Source organism: Mustela erminea, chromosome 7 (genome assembly GCF_009829155.1).
Source record: "Mustela erminea isolate mMusErm1 chromosome 7, mMusErm1.Pri, whole genome shotgun sequence".
Taxonomy (NCBI): Eukaryota; Metazoa; Chordata; class Mammalia; order Carnivora; family Mustelidae; genus Mustela; species Mustela erminea.
In genome coordinates this window covers 81936063-81957818 of record NC_045620.1, presented here as the reverse complement: position 1 = coordinate 81957818, position 21756 = coordinate 81936063, and the positions used below count along the sequence as shown (strand labels likewise).

The window sequence follows — 21756 nt, the reverse complement described above, 5'->3', positions numbered from 1 at the left end:
GATCCCAGGGTCCTGGGATTGAGCCCAGAATCAGGCTCTCTGCTCAGCAGGGAGTCTGCTTCCCTTCCTCTCTCTCTGCCTGCCTCTCTGTCTACTTGGGGTCTCTCTCAAATAAATAAATAAATAAATCGGCAAAAAATAGAAATAAATAAATATCAGAAAATCGACCAAAAAGACTATTCAATAGCAACAAAAAGAAAGTAAAGGCATCCAAATTGGAAAACAAAGTCGTCAAACTATCACTCATCACAGATGATATGAATATTATATGTGGAAAACCCAAAAGACTCCACTCCAAAACTGCTAGAACTTGTACAGGAATTCAGTAAAGTGTCAGGATATAAAGTCAATGCACAGAAATCAGCTGCATTTCTCTACACCAACAACAAGACAGAAGAAAGAGAAATTAAGGAGTCAATCCCATTTACAACTGCACCCAAGGCTCTAAGAATCTACACTCAGAAAACTATAAAGTACTCATGAATGAAATTGAGGAAGACACAAAGAAATGGAAAAATGTTCCATGCTCCTGGACTGGAAGAACAAATATTGTGAAAATGTCTATGCTACCTAAAGCAATCTACACATTTAATGCAATTCCTATCAAAGTACCATCCATCTTTTTCAAAGAATTGGAACAAATAACGCTAAAATTCATATGGAACCAGAAAAGACCTCGAATAGCCAAAGGAATATTGAAAAAGAAAGCCAAAGCTGGTGGAATCACAATTCCGGACTTCAAGCTCTATTACAAAGCTGTCATCATCAAGACAGCATGGTATTGGCACAAAAACAGACACATAGATCAATGGAACAGAATAGAGAGCCCAGAAATAGACCCTCAACTCTATGGTCAACTAATCTTCGACAAAGCAGGAAGGAATGTCCAATGGAAAAAAGACAGCCTCTTCAATAAATGGTGTTGGGAAAATTGGACAGCCACATGCAGAAAAATGAAATTGGACCATTTCCTTACACCACACACGAAAATAGACTCAAAATGGAAAAAGGACCTCAATGTGAGAAAGGAATCCATCAAAATCCTTGAGGAGAACATAGGCAGCAACCTCTTGGACCTCAACCTCAGCAACATCTTCCTAGGAACATTGCCAAAGGCAAGGGAAGCAAGGGCAAAAATGAACTATTGGGATTTCATCAAGATCAAAAGCTTTTGCACAGCAAAGGAGACCGTGAACAAAACCAAAAGACAAATGACAGAATGGGAGAAGATATTTGCAAACGAAATATCAGATAAAGGGCTAGTGTCCAAAATCTATAAAGAACTTAGCAAATTCAACACCCAAAGAACAAAGAATCCAATCAAGAAATGGGCAGAGGACATGAACAGACATTTCTGCAAAGAAGCATCCAGATGGCCAACAGACACATGGAAAAGTGCTCCACATCAATCCGCATCAGGGAAATACAAATCAAAACCACAATGAGATATCACCTCACACCAGTCAGAATGGCTAAAATCAACAAGTCAGGAAAAGACAGATGCTGGCGAGGATGTGGAGAAAGGGGAACCCTCCTACACTGATGGTGGGAATGCAAGCTGGTGCAACTACTCTGAAAAACAGCTTGGAGGTTCCTCAAAATGTTGAAAATAGAACTACCCTACGACCCAGCAATTGCACTACTGGGTATTTACCCTAAAGATACAGACGTAGTGATCCAAAGGGGCACGTGCACCCGAATGTTTATAGCAGCAATGTCTACAATAGCCAAACTATGGAATGAACCTAGATGTCCATCAACAGATGAATGGATAAAGAAGATGTGGTAACTATACACAATGGAATACTATGCAGCCATCAAAAGAAATGAAATCTTGCCATTTCGTGATGACGTGGATGGAACTAGAGGGTATCATGCTTAGTGAAATAAGTCAATCGGAGAAAGACAACTGTTTCCCTGATATGAGGAAGTAGAGATGCAACATGGGGGGTTAAGGGGGTAGGAGAAGAATGAATGAAACAAGATGGGATTGGGAGGGAGACAAACCATAAGTGACTCTTAATCTCACATAACAAACTGAGGGTTGCTGGGGGGAGGGGGTTTGGGAGAGGGGGGTGGGGTTATGGACATTGGGGAGGGTATGTGCTATGGTGAGTGCTGTGAAGTGTGTAAACCTGGTGATTCACACACCTGTACCCCCAGGGATAAAAAATACATTATATGTTTATTAAAAAAAAAAAGAAATATGAATAAAGCAAGTGGAATTAAAAAAAAAAACCATAATGGAAAAAAGAAAAAAGAAAAAGACTATTTAATAGCATCAACATTGTAATGGTATAAAAACAGTGCTTCATTGCTGTAAAATAAAACCCTTTCTTAAGGAACTGTCTTCCTTAAGACAGTTCACAAAGTAAACTACAATATGAAATAAATTATTTAACATGCAGTAGTTTATTTACAATTTTAACTTAGGACCTCTTGCATTATACATAGATAAATACAGTACAGTTGACTTTAGATTTTAATCCATCTGTGCCCCCCTCCTATGTCAAGAATTTTAGGATGGAGAAGGTGAAAATGAAAAACTTGCTTTCTTCTAATTAATAAGCTCTAATAAAATTGACAGATAACTGACAAAAAGAATACAGACGTTAAGCAAAATGAAAATGGAAAATTAAGTATTTAAACCAATAGTTACACAAGAATCTTATAATTTTGAGGATTCTGACAGGTTCTAGGCACATATAACCATTCTTGGGCATACTTCCCTTTTACGTGAAACAAACATTTCTCCACTATTTTCTTTAAAGCCAAAGGGTCATTTGAGAATAAAGGATATGAAATTTTATTCCAGAAGTACAATGTGAAAGATTGCTCAACTAGAACACCACATTAAATATTTAACATTAAATGAGAAAAACTAAGCAGGAAAAAAAATGTATATATACAGACTTTTTCTGAAATTTGAACAAACTGAGAGTGAGCTAGCTGACAAAACTTCATTTAACTAGCCATATGTAGAATACCCTATCTAATTTACACAGCCAGCCAGGCACTAGTCACATAATCACATACAAAAGCAAGTTGACAGGATAATTAGAAGACCAGGTAAAGCCTGTCTCAACTACGAGTTTCCTATTCCAAATGCAGGAGTTTAATTCTGAGGGATATGGAAGGGAAGCTCTGTTGTTTCTATTATTAAGTTAAATATTTTCTATGTGGAAATAAGTACAAAAATTCCACTTTTCAAGGACAAAATAATTTTGAACCACAGGCCTACCAGATAAGAAAAATCATCTAAAAGGAAGCTTGCCCCCCACCAAAAATATTTTTTTTCACTTGTAGGTAGATCACCTTTTCTGACACACCAGTATCTTTTAGCAAGCTTCTAAACTAACGGTAATCAAAAGTGGCCTTCATTATTTATATCAAAAATGATACAGTATCTGAGATTTTCTTTGAATTATCTGGTAAAGAAAAGTGGAAAGACTGATGAAGTAAGTTTGGCAAAATACGATTCCTAAAGCTGAGAGGTAGGTACACAGAGATCCATCATATTATTCTTGCTACTTTAGTGTACATTTGAAATAATTTTAAAAACTTAAGTTGAGATTTTTAAACATGGGGTATATATAGTATATAATACAGTGAACACATATATAGGCATTACCGACCAAACCACTCTAGTTATTGGGTTAACAGAGGAACAAAAAGCAGAGTTGTTCCTAGTGGAAGTTTGAACCTCCTCCCCACCCTCTCAGTGTCACTTCCACACAGAAGGAAGGTCAACAGGGACTAATTAGATTCAAGGAAATTAACTGGGTCACATTTCTGTGTGGTGGAATATTAATAGGTAGGCTATAAGTACAACTGACTATACTATGGCAAAAGTCCTAGCCTAAAAAAAGCCAGGCCATCTCTTATTGATACTTAAATTATAAATTGTTGTATAGATTACATGGGGGAGGAGAAACTTCTTATTTTTGTGCCATGTGGGTTGTAGTATTCTTCTATGTATTATTCACGCTTTGGAACTTCAGTATTCATGAGTTCCTAAGGGTTTTGAGGGTGCTGAAAAAATAATCCCAGTCTGGAGTTCCTGAAGAAGCTATACCAGTTTAAATGGAAGAAACTGCAAGCTACAGTTCCTATAAAAATAGCCAGTCTTTACCTAGCCATTGGAGTGAGATCCCTTGGCTGAAAACTTATTTAGAGGAAAATAGAAGCATTTATTATGTATTTTTTCTTCTGAAAGAAAAAACAGAGGTAACTTATCAGACTACAACTTTGTGAGATCAAGAGATTGACTTGATTTCAGAGGAAAATTCAAACTTAAAATTAATGAGGTCAGAAACACCGTGATTTTATACTGTTTACCTTGTATTGTTTGAGCGATTATATCATCTCTACTCTTGGTGTAATGGTATTCTTGTCAGGTGAGTTTGGTTGTGCAACCAATCTTGTTCAATATAATTCAACAAAAGAAACAAAACAGAGGAGGATTTATAGTACTGCCTTGGAATTAACATAATTAATATCCCAATCTATTTAAATGGCTTCTGGAGGTAATATCAAATAAACGGAAATAAAAAAGGCATTATGATGGCCAAACTGCCCATCTCATTAGTCACAGGTAGAAATAGTGGGAGGACTGGATAGGTGGCCCCAAGAAAACACATTAAGATACCCTCTTCATCTCCTCTAAGGAGGACACAGCACCTCAAGTAAATCATATGCCTAATATTAAATTTCCTGTGTTAATGGTTTTAAAAAATAGAGGTCTACTGATATTTGGTGGGTAGTTCATGTTTTGTGTTTTTTTGTTTTTTGTTTTTCCTGTTTGGTGCACTTGTTTTTTCTTTTAATTTCTTTTCAGTGTAACAGTATTCATTGTTTTTGCACCACACCCAGTACTCCATGCAATACATGCCCTCCTTAATACCCACCACCTGGCTCCCCCATCCTCCCACCTCCTGCCTCTTCAAAACCCTCACGTTGGAGGCACCTGGGTGGCTCAGTGGGTTAAAGCCTCTGCCTTCGGCTCAGGTCATGATCACAGGGTCCTAAGATCGAGCCCCGCATCGGGCTCTCTGCTCAGCAGGGAGCCTGCTTTCTCCTCTCTCTCTCTGCCAGCCTCTTTGCCTACTTGTGATCTCTGTCCAATAAATAAATAAAAATCTTAAAAAAAAAAAAAAACCCTCAGGTTGTTTTTCAGAGTCCATAGTCTCTCATGGTTCACCTCCCCTTCCAATTTCCCTCAACTCCCTTCTCCTCTCCATCTCCCCATGTCCTCCATGTTATTTGTTATGCTCCACAAATAAGTGAAACCATATGATAATTGACTCTGTCTGCTTGACTTATTTCACTCAGCATAATCTCCTCCAGTCCCGTGCACGTTGCTACAAAAGTTGGGTACTCATCCTTTCTGATGGAGGCATAATACGTAGTGTATATGGACCACATCTTCCTTATCCATTCCTCCGTTGAAGGGCATCTTGTTCTTTCCACAGTTTGGCAACCATGGCCATTGCTGCTATAAACATTGGGGTACAGATGGCCCTTCTTTTCACTACATCTGTATCTTTGGGGTAAATACCCCGTAGTGCAATTGCAGGGTAATAGGGAAGCTCTATTTTTAATTTCTTGAGGAATCTCCACACTGTTTTCCAAAATGGTTGCACCAACTTGCATTCCCACCAACAAATTCATGTTTTGCTTTAGTTGATTTCGTTTTTTGTTGGTTTTTTTTTTTTTTTTCCCTCTTCCTCTCAATTATCTGATCAAGAACAGATACTATCCTAAACTCACCACTATCTCTCTTGCCCTTACCTGATCCTTCTTTTCTATGCCTGGAGTTCTTTTTTACATAAATCCTTTTTTTTTTTTTTTAATTCTTTTTTTTTTTTTAAGCAGGGAGTGGACAAAGGGAAAGGAGAGAGAATCTTAAGCAGGCTCCATGCTCAGCATGGAGTCTGACACAGGGCTCAATTCCACAATCCTGAGATCATGACCTGATCAAGAGTCATACACCCAATGAACTGAGCCATCCAGGCACCCCTCCATTTTTTTTTAAATTTTTATTTCTTTTATTATTTTTTTTATTTTTTTTTTAATTTTATTTATTTATTTGAGAGAGAGAGAGAGACAGTGAGTGAGACCATGAGAGGGGAGAAGGTCAGAGGGAGAAGCAGACTCCCCATGGAGCTGGGATCCAGGATCATGACCTGAGCCAAAGGCAGTTGCTTAACCAACTGAGCCACCCAGGCGCCCCTCCATTTTTTTTTTTTGAATGAAGCTCTGTACCCACTTCCTCCAGGAACCCTTCCCTGATGCTGCCCTCCTTTATAATCTCCTAAAACAATCTTTTTTCTTTGCATTTCTTTAATTATACAATATCCATAACAGTTTATAAATTTCAGGAGGACAGGATACTTCACACCATCAAATACAAGTCTCCACTGGTTTTTAAATGATGCACTATCATCTTATATAGCACTAAGAAAGAAAAAAACACTACCAATTATAATTATGGGACAACAAAAATTTAAGATGATCCAATTTCAGATAAGTTAAAATGTGGGGGAAAATATGTATCTAAGAATCAATGAAATTCTGCATGTCTTATGTGATTTTGCAGCTTCAATATTAACAAAATTCTAGGCATATAGAAAATTCACATTAAATGTTTGCAAAATGATTGACTGAATTAATAATTCAACCTGGATTGGTGCTTTTCATCAATACATATTTTTTGACTCACTCAAAAACTAAAAGAATCTAAAGAATAAAAGTTTTTAATTTTCACAACTATGACTTATGCGTATAATTTACAAATACACTGGTTCTGATTTTTGTTGGATAACAAAGCACCAGGAAAGAAAATAAAATTGTTTTCTAAATATAACTATTATAGCTCCATATTAAAATAAGACGCACAGTGTCAATTGCCTGCGTGGGCACACATTATTATATTATGGTAGATAAAAAAAGAAACATGTAGGGGCGCCTGGGTGGCTCAGTGGGTTAAAGCCTCTGCCTTCGGCTCAGGTCATGATCCTAGGGTCCTGGGATCCCCGGCACTGGGCTCTCTGCTAGTCAGGGAGCCTGCTTCCCTTCCTCTCTTGCTGCCTGCCTCTCAGTCTATTTGTGATCTCTGTCAGATGAATAAATAAAATCTTAAAAAAAAAAAAAAAAAAGAAACATGTTGCTTTGTGATATCTGATCTTGATGGTCTGTGCTAATAATATGGAAATGGATTGAAAACAATCCAAAATAAAGGATAATTTAACATTCATTTATATTTGTTTTGAAGTATATTCATATAATCATATTGTGGAAAGATAAACACAAACATAGACTGTCTGGTCCAGGGGTAGATATTAACAAATTACCAGCTCCTCTTTAATTTCAGAAAACAACCTGGTCCTTAATTTTAGCTTCAATTTATAAGGGGAAGATGTCCTAAATCAAAAGCTGAAAAATTTTCAAAACATTAAAAATATGTTTAAGTTTAACCCAAATGAGATATTTATAAGTTGCTCTGTCATTTCTTGAGATAATAATGAAGTCTAGAACTTCTGAGAGACATAAGTGGTGTAAAAGAGTAAAAAAACTAAAATCCTATAATAGTAGGTTTGGAAATCTAGGGCTTCCTTCACATTTTTCCATGTCCTCTAGAAAAAACATTATAAAAATAGCTACCCCTTACTGAACTAGATGCTTCTTATATATTATTTCTAATTTGCAATAATCTACAGAGTAGACATTAATACCATCATTTTATACCTAAGTATACTGAGGCTATAAAGGATTAAATAACTTATCCAAAGTCACAAAGCTAACAGTAATAAAATCACCTCTAAAGTTTGAACCTGTGTTATAAGTAGCCTTCTGATCCAAAGAAGAAAACTCAGAAACAATCAGGAAATCTTTCTGTGACCAGAAACAAAAGAACCAGTAAAATGAAGACAGTATTACCTCAATTTATACAAAGTGGGAAGTAAAGTTGTTTTGAGAAAAGATATTCAGAATTCTGGGGACTGATAAATTCTATAACCCCATTTTGTAATGTCTAGAAGCAGTCAATAACTTTTAGATTGAATATGTACAATAATTAGAGACTACTTTTACTACTAATATTATATATATGTACCTCGCATAGGTCTATCACTAGGGAAGCCTGACTAAAACTTCTGCATGGCTCCACAATTTCAAATTATTTCTTTCTACCTTTATCAATAAGAGAGGTAGTTATTGCATAGAAGTTAAGGGCACAGGCCATGGAGAATGACAAGACTAGATAAAATCCTAATTTCGCAGCAATATAACTTGAGCAAGTTACTTAGCCTCTCTAAATCTAATTTTCTTTACTCATAAGAATAAGATTATTAATATCTGACAGTGTTATTGTAATGAGTAAATGAGATAAGGTATATCAAGCATTCTACACAGTATCCAGTATACAGTAAGTACCCACCAAATCTGTTATGGTAATCTATTTTGGAGAATTCTCTGCTTTACTGGTATATATTAAACAAAAATTAAACTTTTTTTTTTTTTTTTATTGGCTATGGGGTTGTAACACAAAGTGCAAAGAAAAGAAAGATCCATTAATATTTCCCATTCAGAGAACATGCCTTTTTAGTGTCGGAGCAATTTACCAACAGACTCAAGCCCAGATTTTCGTATATTGAAACTAATCCGGAAGCCCACTGCACTTTTAAAATGTAGAGTAGAATACAACATTGTAACACGTTACTGCTTAGGGAAAGAACTGTTTCTCTAGACAAGAGTCAATTTTACCACTTACCACTGAGGGGAGCTGTAACCTAGGAAAAGGTTTACATAGAGTCCCAAGGTTATTTTTAAACTTTCTCACACCTCACAATATTCATTTAATACATTCTGTTTATTCTTGCTATAAAAGAGACTTATACGCTCCCTTCAGTGTATTAGTTTATAATACCATTCTTCAGAAACTTGGAACTGGTATGTCTCTATCTTCATTGTGTAATAAGAACAACTTTCTAGACAAATACAGTTTTTACCATCAACTACAACCCAAATCTAATTGGCTAACTCTTTAACACATCAGTTAACTAAGAGACTTCAGATGTATCACTGAGTCATGAGTATTAAAAACTGAGAGACCATCCACTGGGGAGAAGTAAAATCTTATGAGAATGAAAGCTAGCTTTTTAAGCCGTAATCAATTTCAAGAAGTCTAAGTTTGTTTTTAAAACTTCAATGACTACTCCTCCAAACATAATAATGTTCACCTCTATCCTAAGAAAGGCCAGAATTGTTAACATGTATGAACATTCAACACAGTTACATTGGTTTGCTATCCAGCCATCAGAACACCCCCTATTAAGTTTGGACCTATCTTCCCAAGCTTCCCAGCTCCCCTGGGCTAAAAATGGCCCAGCTACTGCTAGAAAAAGTGTGGTATTCCTTCCATCACTGAGATATACAACAAAGGCTGTACAATGACTCTGGAAGGAAGAAAATGCTACAACCAAAGCATGTTATAACTCTGTTATAAATCTATTTTAGGGGCACCTGGGTGGCTCAGTGGGTTAAAGCCTCTGCTTTCGGCTCAGGTCATGATCCTAGGGTCCTGGGATCGAGCCCCGCATCGGGCTCTCTGCTCGGCAGGGAGCCTGCTTCCTCCTCTCTCTCTGTCTGCCTCTCTGCATACTTGTGATCTCTGTGTCAAATGAATAAATAAAATCTTTAAAAAAATAAAAAACAAAAAATAAATCTATTTTAGAACTTTAATGGTGATCATGATGATGACATGATAAATGGTAAAGCTAATATTCACTGAACCTATTTAATTCACAAAACAACCCTATAAATTTTTGGCTGAGAAGTTAAGAAACTTACCACAATCACAGTTTATAAGAGCAGAGTTAAGGCTTGAAATCAGGTCTATCTGACTCCAGAACCCACTTTCTTAATTCACTATATTCTCATTGCCTATCTTCCCTAATCCCCATTTGAAAATATCTACTGAACACCTATATTATGCCTGTTAATCATTTGAGATTCAACAATATTTAAAGTAATTGAAGATGATTATTTATGATTTTAGATTTTATTTATTTATTTGAATAGAGAAAGCAAGAGAGTGTGAGCACAGTTGGGTAAGGGAGAGAGGTGGGGGGAGAAGCAGGCTCCCTGCTGAACAGAAAGCCCCATACGGGACTCGATCTGAGGATCCTGAGCCAAAGGCAGACCCTTAACCAACTGAGACACCCAGGTGACCCAACTGAACATGAATATTAAGGCACCAGTCTAGAACTCCTCAACCCAAAGAGTTAAAGCATGTACTTTATTCTTAAAGATATCAAAGGTCATTCATGATTTTGTTCAACAGATGATTAAATAAGCATTTGTTATGTGAGAAGTACCATGCATGCTAGATGCTAAACAGATAGAAAGATGGGTAAGACACAGTCTACCTCAAGCTCCAAACCAAATACAATGTATACATATAATTCAGTATTTTTACATTTACCGTTTTAACAAAAGTACTTCTTAAAAATAATTCTGCTATTGGCTATCACTTCAACTAAAAAAAATTTCTAAAAGCTACAAATCACTATTTAATTTTCATAAGGCGACATTTCTCTTACCACCAAAATGCTAGTGTACTTTAACACTGTATATAGTAAACAATGTGAAAGGTGATGATATTTGCTATTAGCTTACATTTTCTATGACGAATGTCCACTCTTTATCTTCAAATTCCTCTGCATGAGGATCCTGTAAAAAAGCAAAATACAAAGTTGAGATATATTTCTTTAAACCCATTAATCCAATCAAGAACATACAAACAGCTTTGCTTTTAGCTTTTACCAACTTTTAAAAAGGAGAAGCAGAATAACCTACTCTGATGAAACTTCCACAATTTCTCCAAACCTAAATCCTTATTTTATATTAAAAAATTCTCTATTTTACTTATGTTGATGCATATACCTCTTCCACCTTAGCACCAATGACAAGAAAAAAAGAAACCTAATCAGAAAGACAGATAATTTAGTGAGTGAATTTAAGAAGCAATTTTTTTTTTAAAGATTGTATTTATTTATTTGACAGAGATCACAAGTAGGCAGAGAGGCAGGCAGAGAGAGAGGAGGAAGCAGACTTCCGGCTGAGCAGAGAGCCCGATGCAGGGCTCGATCCCAGGACCCTGAGATCATGACCTGAGCTGAAGCCAGAGGCTTTAACCCACTGAGCCACCCAGGTGCCCCTAAGAAGCAATTTTATAAAATATACAATATAAATGCTCATATAAAGCCCTCATCTTGTTTTATACTTTTATACTTTTAAACTAACAGTTTGAGAAAAGGTTTTCTTCTGCAGAAGTCATCTGTAATTTCAAAGCACCCCAAGGGACTCCATAATCTACACAAAATGGCAAACTGGCATGGCTGTTTCATCCTTCCTCCCCTCCCATCAGCCCTGAAGATGCCTCAGAAATGGGAGATAAGGTAATGGATACTCCAACCAATGCAAATTTAAAAAAGGAAAAAAAGGTACATTTAAGTATTTATTTTACAAACACATATCTGGTACTTATAAGAAACTGGAAATGTGCTATATGAATTCAAACATAGCTGTCCTTGCCTTTGAAGACAAACACAACTAATCTAAATAAATATGACGAAAGAAATACATGGTTTCGCCACAGATTAGAAAACAACACATCACATCTAGGAATGAACAGAAAAGCCTGATGAGAGAGAAAGCACCTGGGCTAAGTGGGATTATATAAGATTTCCATAGATACTAAGTAAAGGCAAAAGGCAACAGAATGTAAGACATAAAAAGGAAAGTTATGGGGTCACATAACATGTCCATTTACTTATTCAAATTTAACTCCACATAGTAGAGAAGGCAAAGGGATAGAGGTACTGAAAATAAGGGAATATTTAAATAAAGCAGGCTTTGGGCTCAACATTCTACTCTAAAATTGAGCAAGTGCACATAGATGGAAAATGGGCTCTGCTATTCTGCTAGTGGGACTCAGATCCCACATGCTTCTCATACAGAAGTATCTTATTCATGATCAATTCCATTTTAGTGTATTAATAACCTTTTGCTTCTACTGCCACACTTGAGTTTTGGTCCTAAGCTATTTCAAGATAAAAGTGACTCTAACATTCTCTCTGTCTCTCTACCCTCCAATCAATCTTATACACATAATATTTCTCCCAAACCACAATTCTGACCAAGTTAGTACCAACTCAGATTTCTTTAATGATACCTACAACCTACAGGATAAATTCCAAACTCCTTAGTTACTTCTTTATTTACTTATTTTTCACTTTAAAGCATGGTAACTGGCTGATTCTGAGCTGTAGCAAGGCTATTTAGTTCTATGAGTAAATTCACACAAATAGGATAAAAATCTGCTGAGAAGGAGTTTCTTTGGTGGTGATAGGCAGGGGGAAGTAGGAGAAGCTAGAAGAGAAAGTAAGGAAGAGATTTCTACCTGATACTTGTTTACTCAGCTTGGTCCTGCCCATGAACTAGGTTTATGGAGAGAGATTACTATAAATAAAGGTTGAAGGAACATTTCCATGAGTGATTTAGGGCACAAACAGTGCTATGTTAGAGACCAAGTAATATAGTGTACTACAGTGCTGAGAGGAAAGAGACATCTTACCACCCTTCCTGCCTGTCCTTCCCCCATTTTGCTGAGGAATGCAGCATAGATCCAGAACAGCTAATATAGTTAATAATAATACAATAAATACTTACTGAGCACACACTCTGCCCCAGTTATTGTGTTGTTTTCATCATCACAGCAACTTATGAAATAGGTACTGTTTTTATTCCCATTTAAAAGAACAGAAACCTGAGAACTAAAAGATGCACCATTCCACAGTGAACAATTAATAAGTAGTAAAACAATGTTACGATTCCAGGTCTGTCTGACTTTTGGCTATGCTGTTGGTCCAGTTTTACTACATTGTCCCCCAGAACTTAGAAAAGTATCAGGCACACAGCAGCCTCTCAAGAATATTTGAGGAATGGGGGCACCTGGGTGGCTCAGTGGGTTAAAGCCTCTGCCTTCGGCTCAGGTCATGATCCCAGGGTCCTGGGATCAAGCCTCACTTTGGGCTCTCTGCTCAGCAGGGAGCCTGCCTCCCCTTCCCTCTCTGCCTGCCTCTCTGCCTACTTGTGATTTCTGTCAAACAAATAAATAAAATCATTAAAAAAAAGGATATTTGAGGAATGAATCTATTAATAACTATATCCTATAATTTGACAAATATTGAACAGTGTCTTACATATGACATGCATAATTCTAAAAGCAGGTGAAACATTTTTTTAAAAACACAGATGATGTTCTCTTACAAGAATAATCTCAGCAGGACCAAGGAACACATCTGATAGGGCAAAGTCAATCAAAACTTGTAAAAGAGGAATAATAGTATTCATTTTCAGGCCATTTTTAAATGGCATAGCTACACAATTAACTATTTATATTATTGACCAGACAAAAACATTTGTAATGAAAATTGCTTCTAGCTTGAATCAATTAAGTCTTCTCTGTATCCTACTTTCTACCCTCTGGAGTCTCCTTTCTCACCGCTGCAGTAAAGAGAAAAATTGAAAATGGCTTAAGAATCATTTTTCTTTTTAAAAACCTAAAGGATTTTTTTTTTAAACTAGAAATAGCTATTTCCAATCTATTCAAATTTCAAAAACAGGCAAGCAGGCTAGAAAAATTAATTTCTGGCTAAGTCATGGGAATATGAAACATAATGCTAACTTTTCATAAAAGCATTTTCTTTTTGAGCACACACCACACTTCAGACAAGAGGGTTTAGAGCAATCCTCTCCTACTTGCAAATTTCAAGATTAAATGAATTGTGAAACTTTAATATGAGTAAAAGAAAAAGGAAAACATGAAAAAGTTTTCCACTTGAATATTTTAAATGCTGTAAAAAACAAGATCTAAAAGTTACACTGTAAGAAGGAAAAGCTGTTTTACCTTTCTGCCTTTCTATTAGAATTCTGGGGAGTTTGGAGGGTTGGGAAGATAAAAATGGCCACAGAAATTTTTTTTTAATATTTAAAATAATCACAAGGTTGCCTCAATAGCACAACTAAACAGAGGTGTTTACTACAACAAACTGGGAAGAAAAGGGTATTTGGGCCTTTTTCTACAAACTAACACTCGAAGTCATAAAAGTTCCATGATAAGGATATGCTCAACATTCCCATCAGTACTTGAAAATAACTTACCTCTTAATCCTCCAAGTACTACATTTCAACAGCCACTTTCAACTCAGAATCACTCAGATAGTGCATATCCTTTTCCCAAACACATGCCTGTCAACTATTTATCAGCTCTATTCTAGCCCCTTACTCTCTGTCATTTTTTCAAGTTGTGAAACTATGTCCACTCATTTCATCTTTCCCAATGTAAACAGCAAACTAAATCAAAATACTCAAGGGATTACTTAAAAGTCTTCCTCAAGTATATCAGAGATCCTGCTGTTGTAATTTATGTTCACCGTAGTTTTTACTACGGAATAATAGGTCATACAGTGTAGAAGAAAAAAGAGGGCTAAATCACTGTGACTTAGCAAGAGACCTTCTTCCTTAGTCTCAGTTTTCTTAACAATAGTACACAGGAATAATTACACAACTTTAGGGTTACTGTGAGAGTTAAAGATCTGGCTGCTCTCTATCAAGCTTACTGTATCATTCCAGTAGGAGATATATGGATAATGGGGATTTAATAACAGGCTTTTAGGATAGCTGGCTGAAGGGCTATAGGATGGCCCTGAGCCTTCTGGGAGGGTAAAAAAAAGGAAGAGCAGGTACTGTCTCATCCCTTCTGTCCTGCAAAAGTAACTTCAATACAACTGGAATGCTTCAAGGAAGATATAAAGCATTTGTTTTCTAATTTCATCACTTTCAAAAAGGCTAAAATGAGACTTTTCTCCACCATTCTTTTGAAGCAGGTAGGGGGTTAGTTAGGAAAGTAAAGATTCTAGTGCTTAATGAGGACTTGGTGGAAACTACTTTATAATGTTTCAGGAAATATGGAAGACCTTCAAGAAAACAGCATGTATGTATATATAACAGGCAGGTAGGTATATACACAGCTATGTTTTGGGATCTGCCCTTTGAATTTACAACCAGAATTTTGCTTTTAAGCTATACTATTTGTAAAATATTAGTATCAATAAAATATTTACCAAAATCAACTTAGAGCTTCTTATATTAACATCAATAAAATACCCCTCAAATTCTGATTTTAAAGATTTATTTATAGATTTGAAAGAGAGAGATGGGGGGGGGGCAAAAAGAGAGGGAGAGAGAGAATCTCAAGCAGACTCCCTGCTGAGCACAGAACCTGATGCAGGACTAGATCCCACAACCCTGAGATCATGACCTAAGCCAAAACCAAGAGCCAGCCACTTAACCAACTGAGCTACCCAGGCGCCCCTTGAATACTAATTTTAAAACATATTTTGTATTTAGTCAAACAGGGCTAACAAAATGAGGCTTAGGACTAAAAATTCCACAAACCTCAGCTTTCCACAAAGAAGCACTTTAAAATTTCCTGGGGGTAGAATGTAATAAGTATAAAAGAAGTATTCTAACAGATCTCAATTATAACAAGTTCAAAGGGGCTCCCGAATTATTCTGACTTCATAAACCATGAAATACCCTGATGCCCCTGCACTGTTATAAATTGCTATATCCATAAATATAATGCACCTCAAGGAACCAGGTTGGACTAAAATATATAGAACAACGAATACTGAAATATTCTGTCATTTAGAACTATGACTATATAATAATAATGAAACTTACCTTAAAAAGTGTCACAGTGATTTCAATGTTTTCAGGAACAGGCCACACTACAACACCACGGTATGGATTTTTTATTCCGGGTTGCCAGCTATGAGCCTACCAGAACAGAAATAATGGCTTCAATATAAGTACAGGAAATGCAATGTTAATAATTTACAAAAACTTATCAACCCTATTAAACTATCCATCAGATCTATAGTCTCCTTGAAACAAAAATGATTAGTCAAATAAGACTTCTCAAGCATTAAACTTGGGCCACGACAATTTTATCACATGACAGCTATAGATTACCATCTGTAACCAAAACACTCTCTCCCAACCACCACATAAAAGAATATGTAAAGGTAAGGCATCTCATATTTTCAAAAAATATTATTTGTGATTGGATAAAAATTTTATTAGGAGAAATATTTTTTTAGAATTATTTTGTGATCTAGGCACTTCAAGGCAAATTCATTCTTTTTGAAAGGAAAAACTGTATACTTTGCATTTAAGTTCATTTCCTACTCATCTGTAATATTTGGGGCAAGTAAAGAAGAAAGCAGTTTTATAGAATTAGTATTTCTAGCACTTATAATTTTCAAATTCTTTTTTCTTGTAAATCTTGTTTATCATGGTTCCCTAAAGACCCCCCAAATTTGGGAGTCGCCACTATAGTTCTTTTTTTTTTATTTTTATTTTTTTTAAAGATTTTATTTATTTATTTGACAGAGAGAGATCACAAGTAGGCATAGAGGCAGGCAGAGAGAGAGAGAGGAGGAAGCAGGCTCCCTGCTGAGCAGAGAGCCCGATGCGGGACTCGATCCCAGGACCCTGGGATCATGACCTGAGCCGAAGGCAGCGGCTCAACCCACTGAGCCACCCAGGCGCCCGACCACTATAGTTCTTTATTTGTGGTGGCATTTCTAGCCAAAGATGGATAAGAAAATTAACTAACAAAATAAAAAATCGAAACTAAAAGAATATACGCTTATTACATATTCAGGTGTAGATGTTCGAATAGGCAGTTGGTTATACGTGCCTAGAATAATAAATCTGGGAATCATTAGCACACAGGTAATACTTAAAGCTTAAGAGTGAACATGATCCCAAGGGAAGGAGTACAGCTAGAGAATATAAATGTTCAAGAAATGAACCTTGGAGAACAACATTAACAGGTCCAAGAAATGAGGAGGACTCAGCAAAAGAGGGTTTGTACAGCAGAAGGAAAAACAGAGGTGCGTGGTATCCTGAAACTCTAGTGAAGAAAATGCTTCGTGGAGAAGGTAACAATCATCTGTGCCAAATCTTGAGGACAAGTTAGATAGAGCAAGGCCTGAGAAATAAACATAGGATTTAACAAAGCAGAAGCCATTACTGACTTCACAAAAGCTGTTTCAGTGGAATTATGAGAGCAAATGCTTGATTGGATTGGAATGGGTTCAAGAAAGAACAGGAAAAAAGAAATTAAATATATCAAGTACAATCAATTCCTCTGAGGTGTTTTGCTGGAAGAGAAAGAGAAAAATAGTCTGGTGCTAGTGGTAAAAAAGTGTCAGAGAATTTTTTAATAAGAGAATAATATTTTAATGCTAATGGGAAATATCCAGTTAAGGGGGAAAATTTAATGATGCAAAAGAGAAAGAATTGCTAGAATAATGTCCTTAATGATAGGAAAGGAGACACACTGGCCTTTGCCAGAAGAATAGTCAATTCTTCCACGATAAGAGGAAAGAAATTATATGAGTGCAGATGTATACCAGGGAACAAATTTCACAGATGAGAAAACTGAGGCACAGACTGGCCCAAGATCGCACAGCAAGTAAGTGGCAGAAGTTGGATCTGAACCCACGAAATGGAACTGAAAAAGAATCAAGATCATGGAAACTTATGTCGATTCAAATCATACTATTATCTTGTTAGTTAAAATACCAGCATAAGATACAGGTTTAGCAGCATTCCCCCTACTCCAACCCATAAATTGTCAATAATTCTCCCTCTATTCTCTCTCCATTGCCCTCCAATCACAAAACTTCAGGTAAGGAAACGGGAAGCAGAGATTCACCACAACAGGCTTAGCATACCATACCCAAAGGCAACGAGCTCAGTGCTGTTGATGAAAAAATATCTCCAGAGATTCCTCTATTCCTCTGCCTATTTATGGAAGCACGCCTACTGACAATCCTAGAACAAAGACTCCACAAAGTAAACAAGCTCCATTTTGAAAAGTAAATTTTTGCTTACTTTAGATAATCCTTAATCAAAACCCTGCTTTACATATTCTACATACTTAATCTTGAAGATTTATGACAATTCTGTGTCATAAATGTCTGTGAAGATTTGTGACAATTCTGTGTCATCTCATGTACTGTGATGGTACATCAGGCTATTCCTCTGATCTCTTCAAACTCACCACCATTATATTTTCATAACCTCCCCATAGAAGAAAAACATAAGAGGAGTATAATAACCGAACTTTCTTTATTAGCCACAGCAGAAAAGATAAAATATTTATCAAATTCTTTAAAAAAAAATATTTACTTGAGAAAGAAAGAATATGAGCAAGTGGGGAGCGGGGCAGAGGGAGAGATTCTTCAAACTCCCCACTGAGTTCAGAACTTATCTTAGGGCTCAATCTCATGACGCATGAGATCATGATCTGACCCAAACCACAGCTGGACCATCAACTGACTCAGCCACCCAGGTGCCCCATTTTTGTAAAATTCTTAATGAAAAAATGACCGTCAAAGAACTTTAAACGTGAAGATATCCTTAGGAGATCTAATCCAGATAAGGATATCAAAGCAATTAAAGCAGCTTGCCTGCACCTATACTAGCCATCAGTAGGAGAACCACCTCCATGTTTTCTAAGTTCAGATTTCTTTACCTAATCAACATCATACCCAGCTCTATCCCTGACTCATACAGTATTCAAGAAAAGAGTTTTCTATCCCCAAGGTCTTAACATTTATTGGATGATACAGAGATGAAAAGCTGGGAATGCAGAGACTATCTAACAACTGGTTAAGAGTAGATGGTAATATCAGATAATTTCCTCAGGTACCCTAACATTGGTCTTCTAAATGACCTCTTTCAATTCTTAGTTTTGGAGCTCAGAAATTAGATTGCTCAACAAACAAAAATACAATCTGCTTAACAAGTTTAAAAAAATTTTTTAATTAAAAAAAGATATAGGGGTGCTAGTTCCCAAGCTGCTAGCATGCTATCATTTTCTTACCATTCTACCCAGGTTCTCTCTCCCCAGCAAGAAACATCCAACTCAGTTAGAGCTCTGGCTTTATTATTCCTTTTAGAGACTTTACAACCTAAGTTAGGACACTGCAACAAAATCAATTAGTCCAGCTGAGTAGCTGGCACTACCAGTTTTATAATATTAGCTTATTATTATATAGTAGGGAGAAAATAGAACCAAGTAAATTTTACTGGAGAAGAAACCAGGAATGTACACAGCAGCAAACATGGGGGGAAAAAAAAAAGGAAAAGGTACTCCCATTTTCAAGGAGCTAATAAAACTTTCACCTCAAACAGAATTCAAGAAAAAAAAAAAATGAAAAGCCCAATATGGGTATAAAGAGTGAGCACTAAATGGAGTAAAAATGGCCAATATGGGTAATAAACATCTAATTGTACAAATCCATGGGGACATTAATTGAGGTTCTTAAGACCTTGATCTATTAGAAAAAAGCACATCACACTGGCAAACATCATCACTACAAGAACCATAATCGGTTTTCCTTGAGAGTAACAGAAAGAATTCTTGCATCTTTGTATAGTTAGAAAAGGCAGGTTAGTTCTTTATTTGCCAGCATCTTAGTACAGATAATGGTACAAAGGATTAGGCCACATTATCCAGCTTCCCTTATACAATTTTTCTCACTTTTTAATCAGATGACAGATCGATTGATGTGCCAAAGCAAACCTAGGAAAAGAGGTAACATTTCTCATTTTAGGGCCTTAACCCTATGAAATGTCTTATTTTCTAATTTTTTCATGTCATACCTTCCCTAAAACTTGTACCTAATGTGGTACTAAACACAGAGTAAACATTCACTTATTATTTCTGATTCCTACAAAATAAAATATTTCACTAAAAATTTATAGTTTTCAGTGGTTAAATAATTTTCAATTTATAAAACTGCATATACCCAGGGCACCTGGGTGGCTCAGTCATTAAGCTTCTGCCTTGGGTTCAGGTCATGATTCCAGGGTCCATAATCCAGGCTCCACGATCCCAGCCCCCCATCAGGCTCCCTATTCTGCGGCCCCTGCTTCTCCCTCTACCACTCCCCATGCTTGTGTTCCCTCTCTCCCTCTCTCCCCCGCCCCCATCAAATAAATAAATAAATAAAGTCTTAAAAAAAAATAAATGCATAAACCCTCCCTTATGCTTTAGATGTCACATATAAAGTTACCTTAGAGTTGTTGCCATTACGGGAAGGCTCTGCAACTGTACATCCCCATCCTGATATCCTAGCACATTGTAAAAGGCTGGAGTACAACCACAGAAGAAGGAAGTACAGGTGGCAATATCATCAAAAAGCTTGTGAGGAGGATTTTTAAAGCTCTGGTTTCCCTTTGGAATTCTCCCATCTCTGTGTGTGCTTAAATTTCTTCCTGCCTCTCTTTCTCTCTCTCCTCTCTATCTCTTTTTTTTTTTTTTAAGATTTTATTTATTTATTTCACACAGAAAGAGAGCACAAGTAGGCAGAGCAGCAGGCAGAAAGAGAGGGGAAAGCAGAGAGCCTGATGCAGGGCTTGATCCCAGAACCCTGGGATCATGACCTGAGCCAAAAGCAGCCCCTTAACTGACTGAGCCACCCAGGCGACCCCTATGAGCTTAAATTTCTAGTTGGAAAACCATATTAAAGGCAATATACTACTCTGCCATCATAGGGGACTATCATAATTGCCCTGCTTCCTACTTTCCTATATTTTATTGAAAAATAATTTACTGAAGCATATACAAATCAACTGCAGCCTGACAAAACTTTTATTATAAATGCTATGACTTAAGAAGAGGAGGCATGGAAGCTGCTTATTGTGTTAATTAACCATGGTAATTACTTTCTCAATAAAAAATCAATTAGCAATGAATTCTAATGATATATCAGCTATAGGGGGAGGAGTCAAGATGGCAGAGAAGTAGCAGGCTGAGGCTACATCAGGTAGCAGGCGATCAGCTAGATATCTTATCTAAACATTGCAAACAACTATAAATCCAATGGGAGATCAAAGAGAAGAACAGCAACTCTAGAAACAGAAAATCAACCACTTTCTGAAAGGTAGGACTGACGGAGAAGTGAATCCAAAGTGACGGGAAGACAGACCATGGGAGGAGGGGCCGGCTCCCGGCAAGCGGTGGAGCAACGGAGCACAAAATCAGGACTTTTAAGACTATTCCGCTGAGGGACATCGCTCCGGAGGCTAAACCGGGGTGAAGCCCACGCGGGGTCAGCGTGGCCTCAGGTCCCGCAGGGTCACAGAAGGATGGGGATGTCTGAGTGTCGCAGAGCTTGTAGGTATTAGAACGGGGAAGCGTGCTACAGAGACAGAGCCGAGGAGTGAGCTCTCAGCTCGGGGTTACCTTGAACCAGTCGCAGCCTGGGTGAGCTCGGAGCGCAGCAGGAGGCCAGGGAGACGGGAGTTATTGGGCGCTATTCTCTGAGGGTGCACTGAGGAGTGGGGCCCTGAGCTCTCGGCTCCTCTGGGCTGGAGACTAGGAGGCTGTCATTTTCATTCCCGTCCTCCGGAACTCTACGGAAAGCATTCAGGGAACAAAAGCTCCGGAAAGCGAACCCGAGTAGATTACTCAGCCCAGCCCCTGGTAAGAGTGGTGCAAATCCAACGGGGGGCAAAGACACTTGAGAATCACTACAACAGGTCCCTCCCCCAGCAGATCAACAAGAAATCCAGCCAGGACCAAGTTCACCTACCAAGGAGTACAGG

The 21756-nt window shown here is 37.2% G+C and overlaps 1 protein-coding gene across 13 annotated transcripts in view; it reads right to left on the bottom strand.

Moving 5' to 3' along the window:
• Positions 1 to 21756, bottom strand: part of EHBP1 (EH domain binding protein 1) — a 367874-nt gene that overhangs the window by 246321 nt on the left and 99797 nt on the right. For 12 of the 13 annotated variants that reach the window (XM_032353634.1, XM_032353639.1, XM_032353635.1 and 9 more), the window contains exons 4-5: positions 15811 to 15906; positions 10678 to 10731 (exon numbers count right to left, since the gene is read on the bottom strand). In XM_032353634.1, coding sequence (XP_032209525.1) covers positions 10678 to 10731; positions 15811 to 15906 — 150 coding nt within the window. Of the gene's footprint in view, positions 1 to 4338; positions 4421 to 10677; positions 10732 to 15810; positions 15907 to 21756 lie in introns of those variants that run through there. The other variant, XM_032353645.1, reaches the window with a different exon arrangement.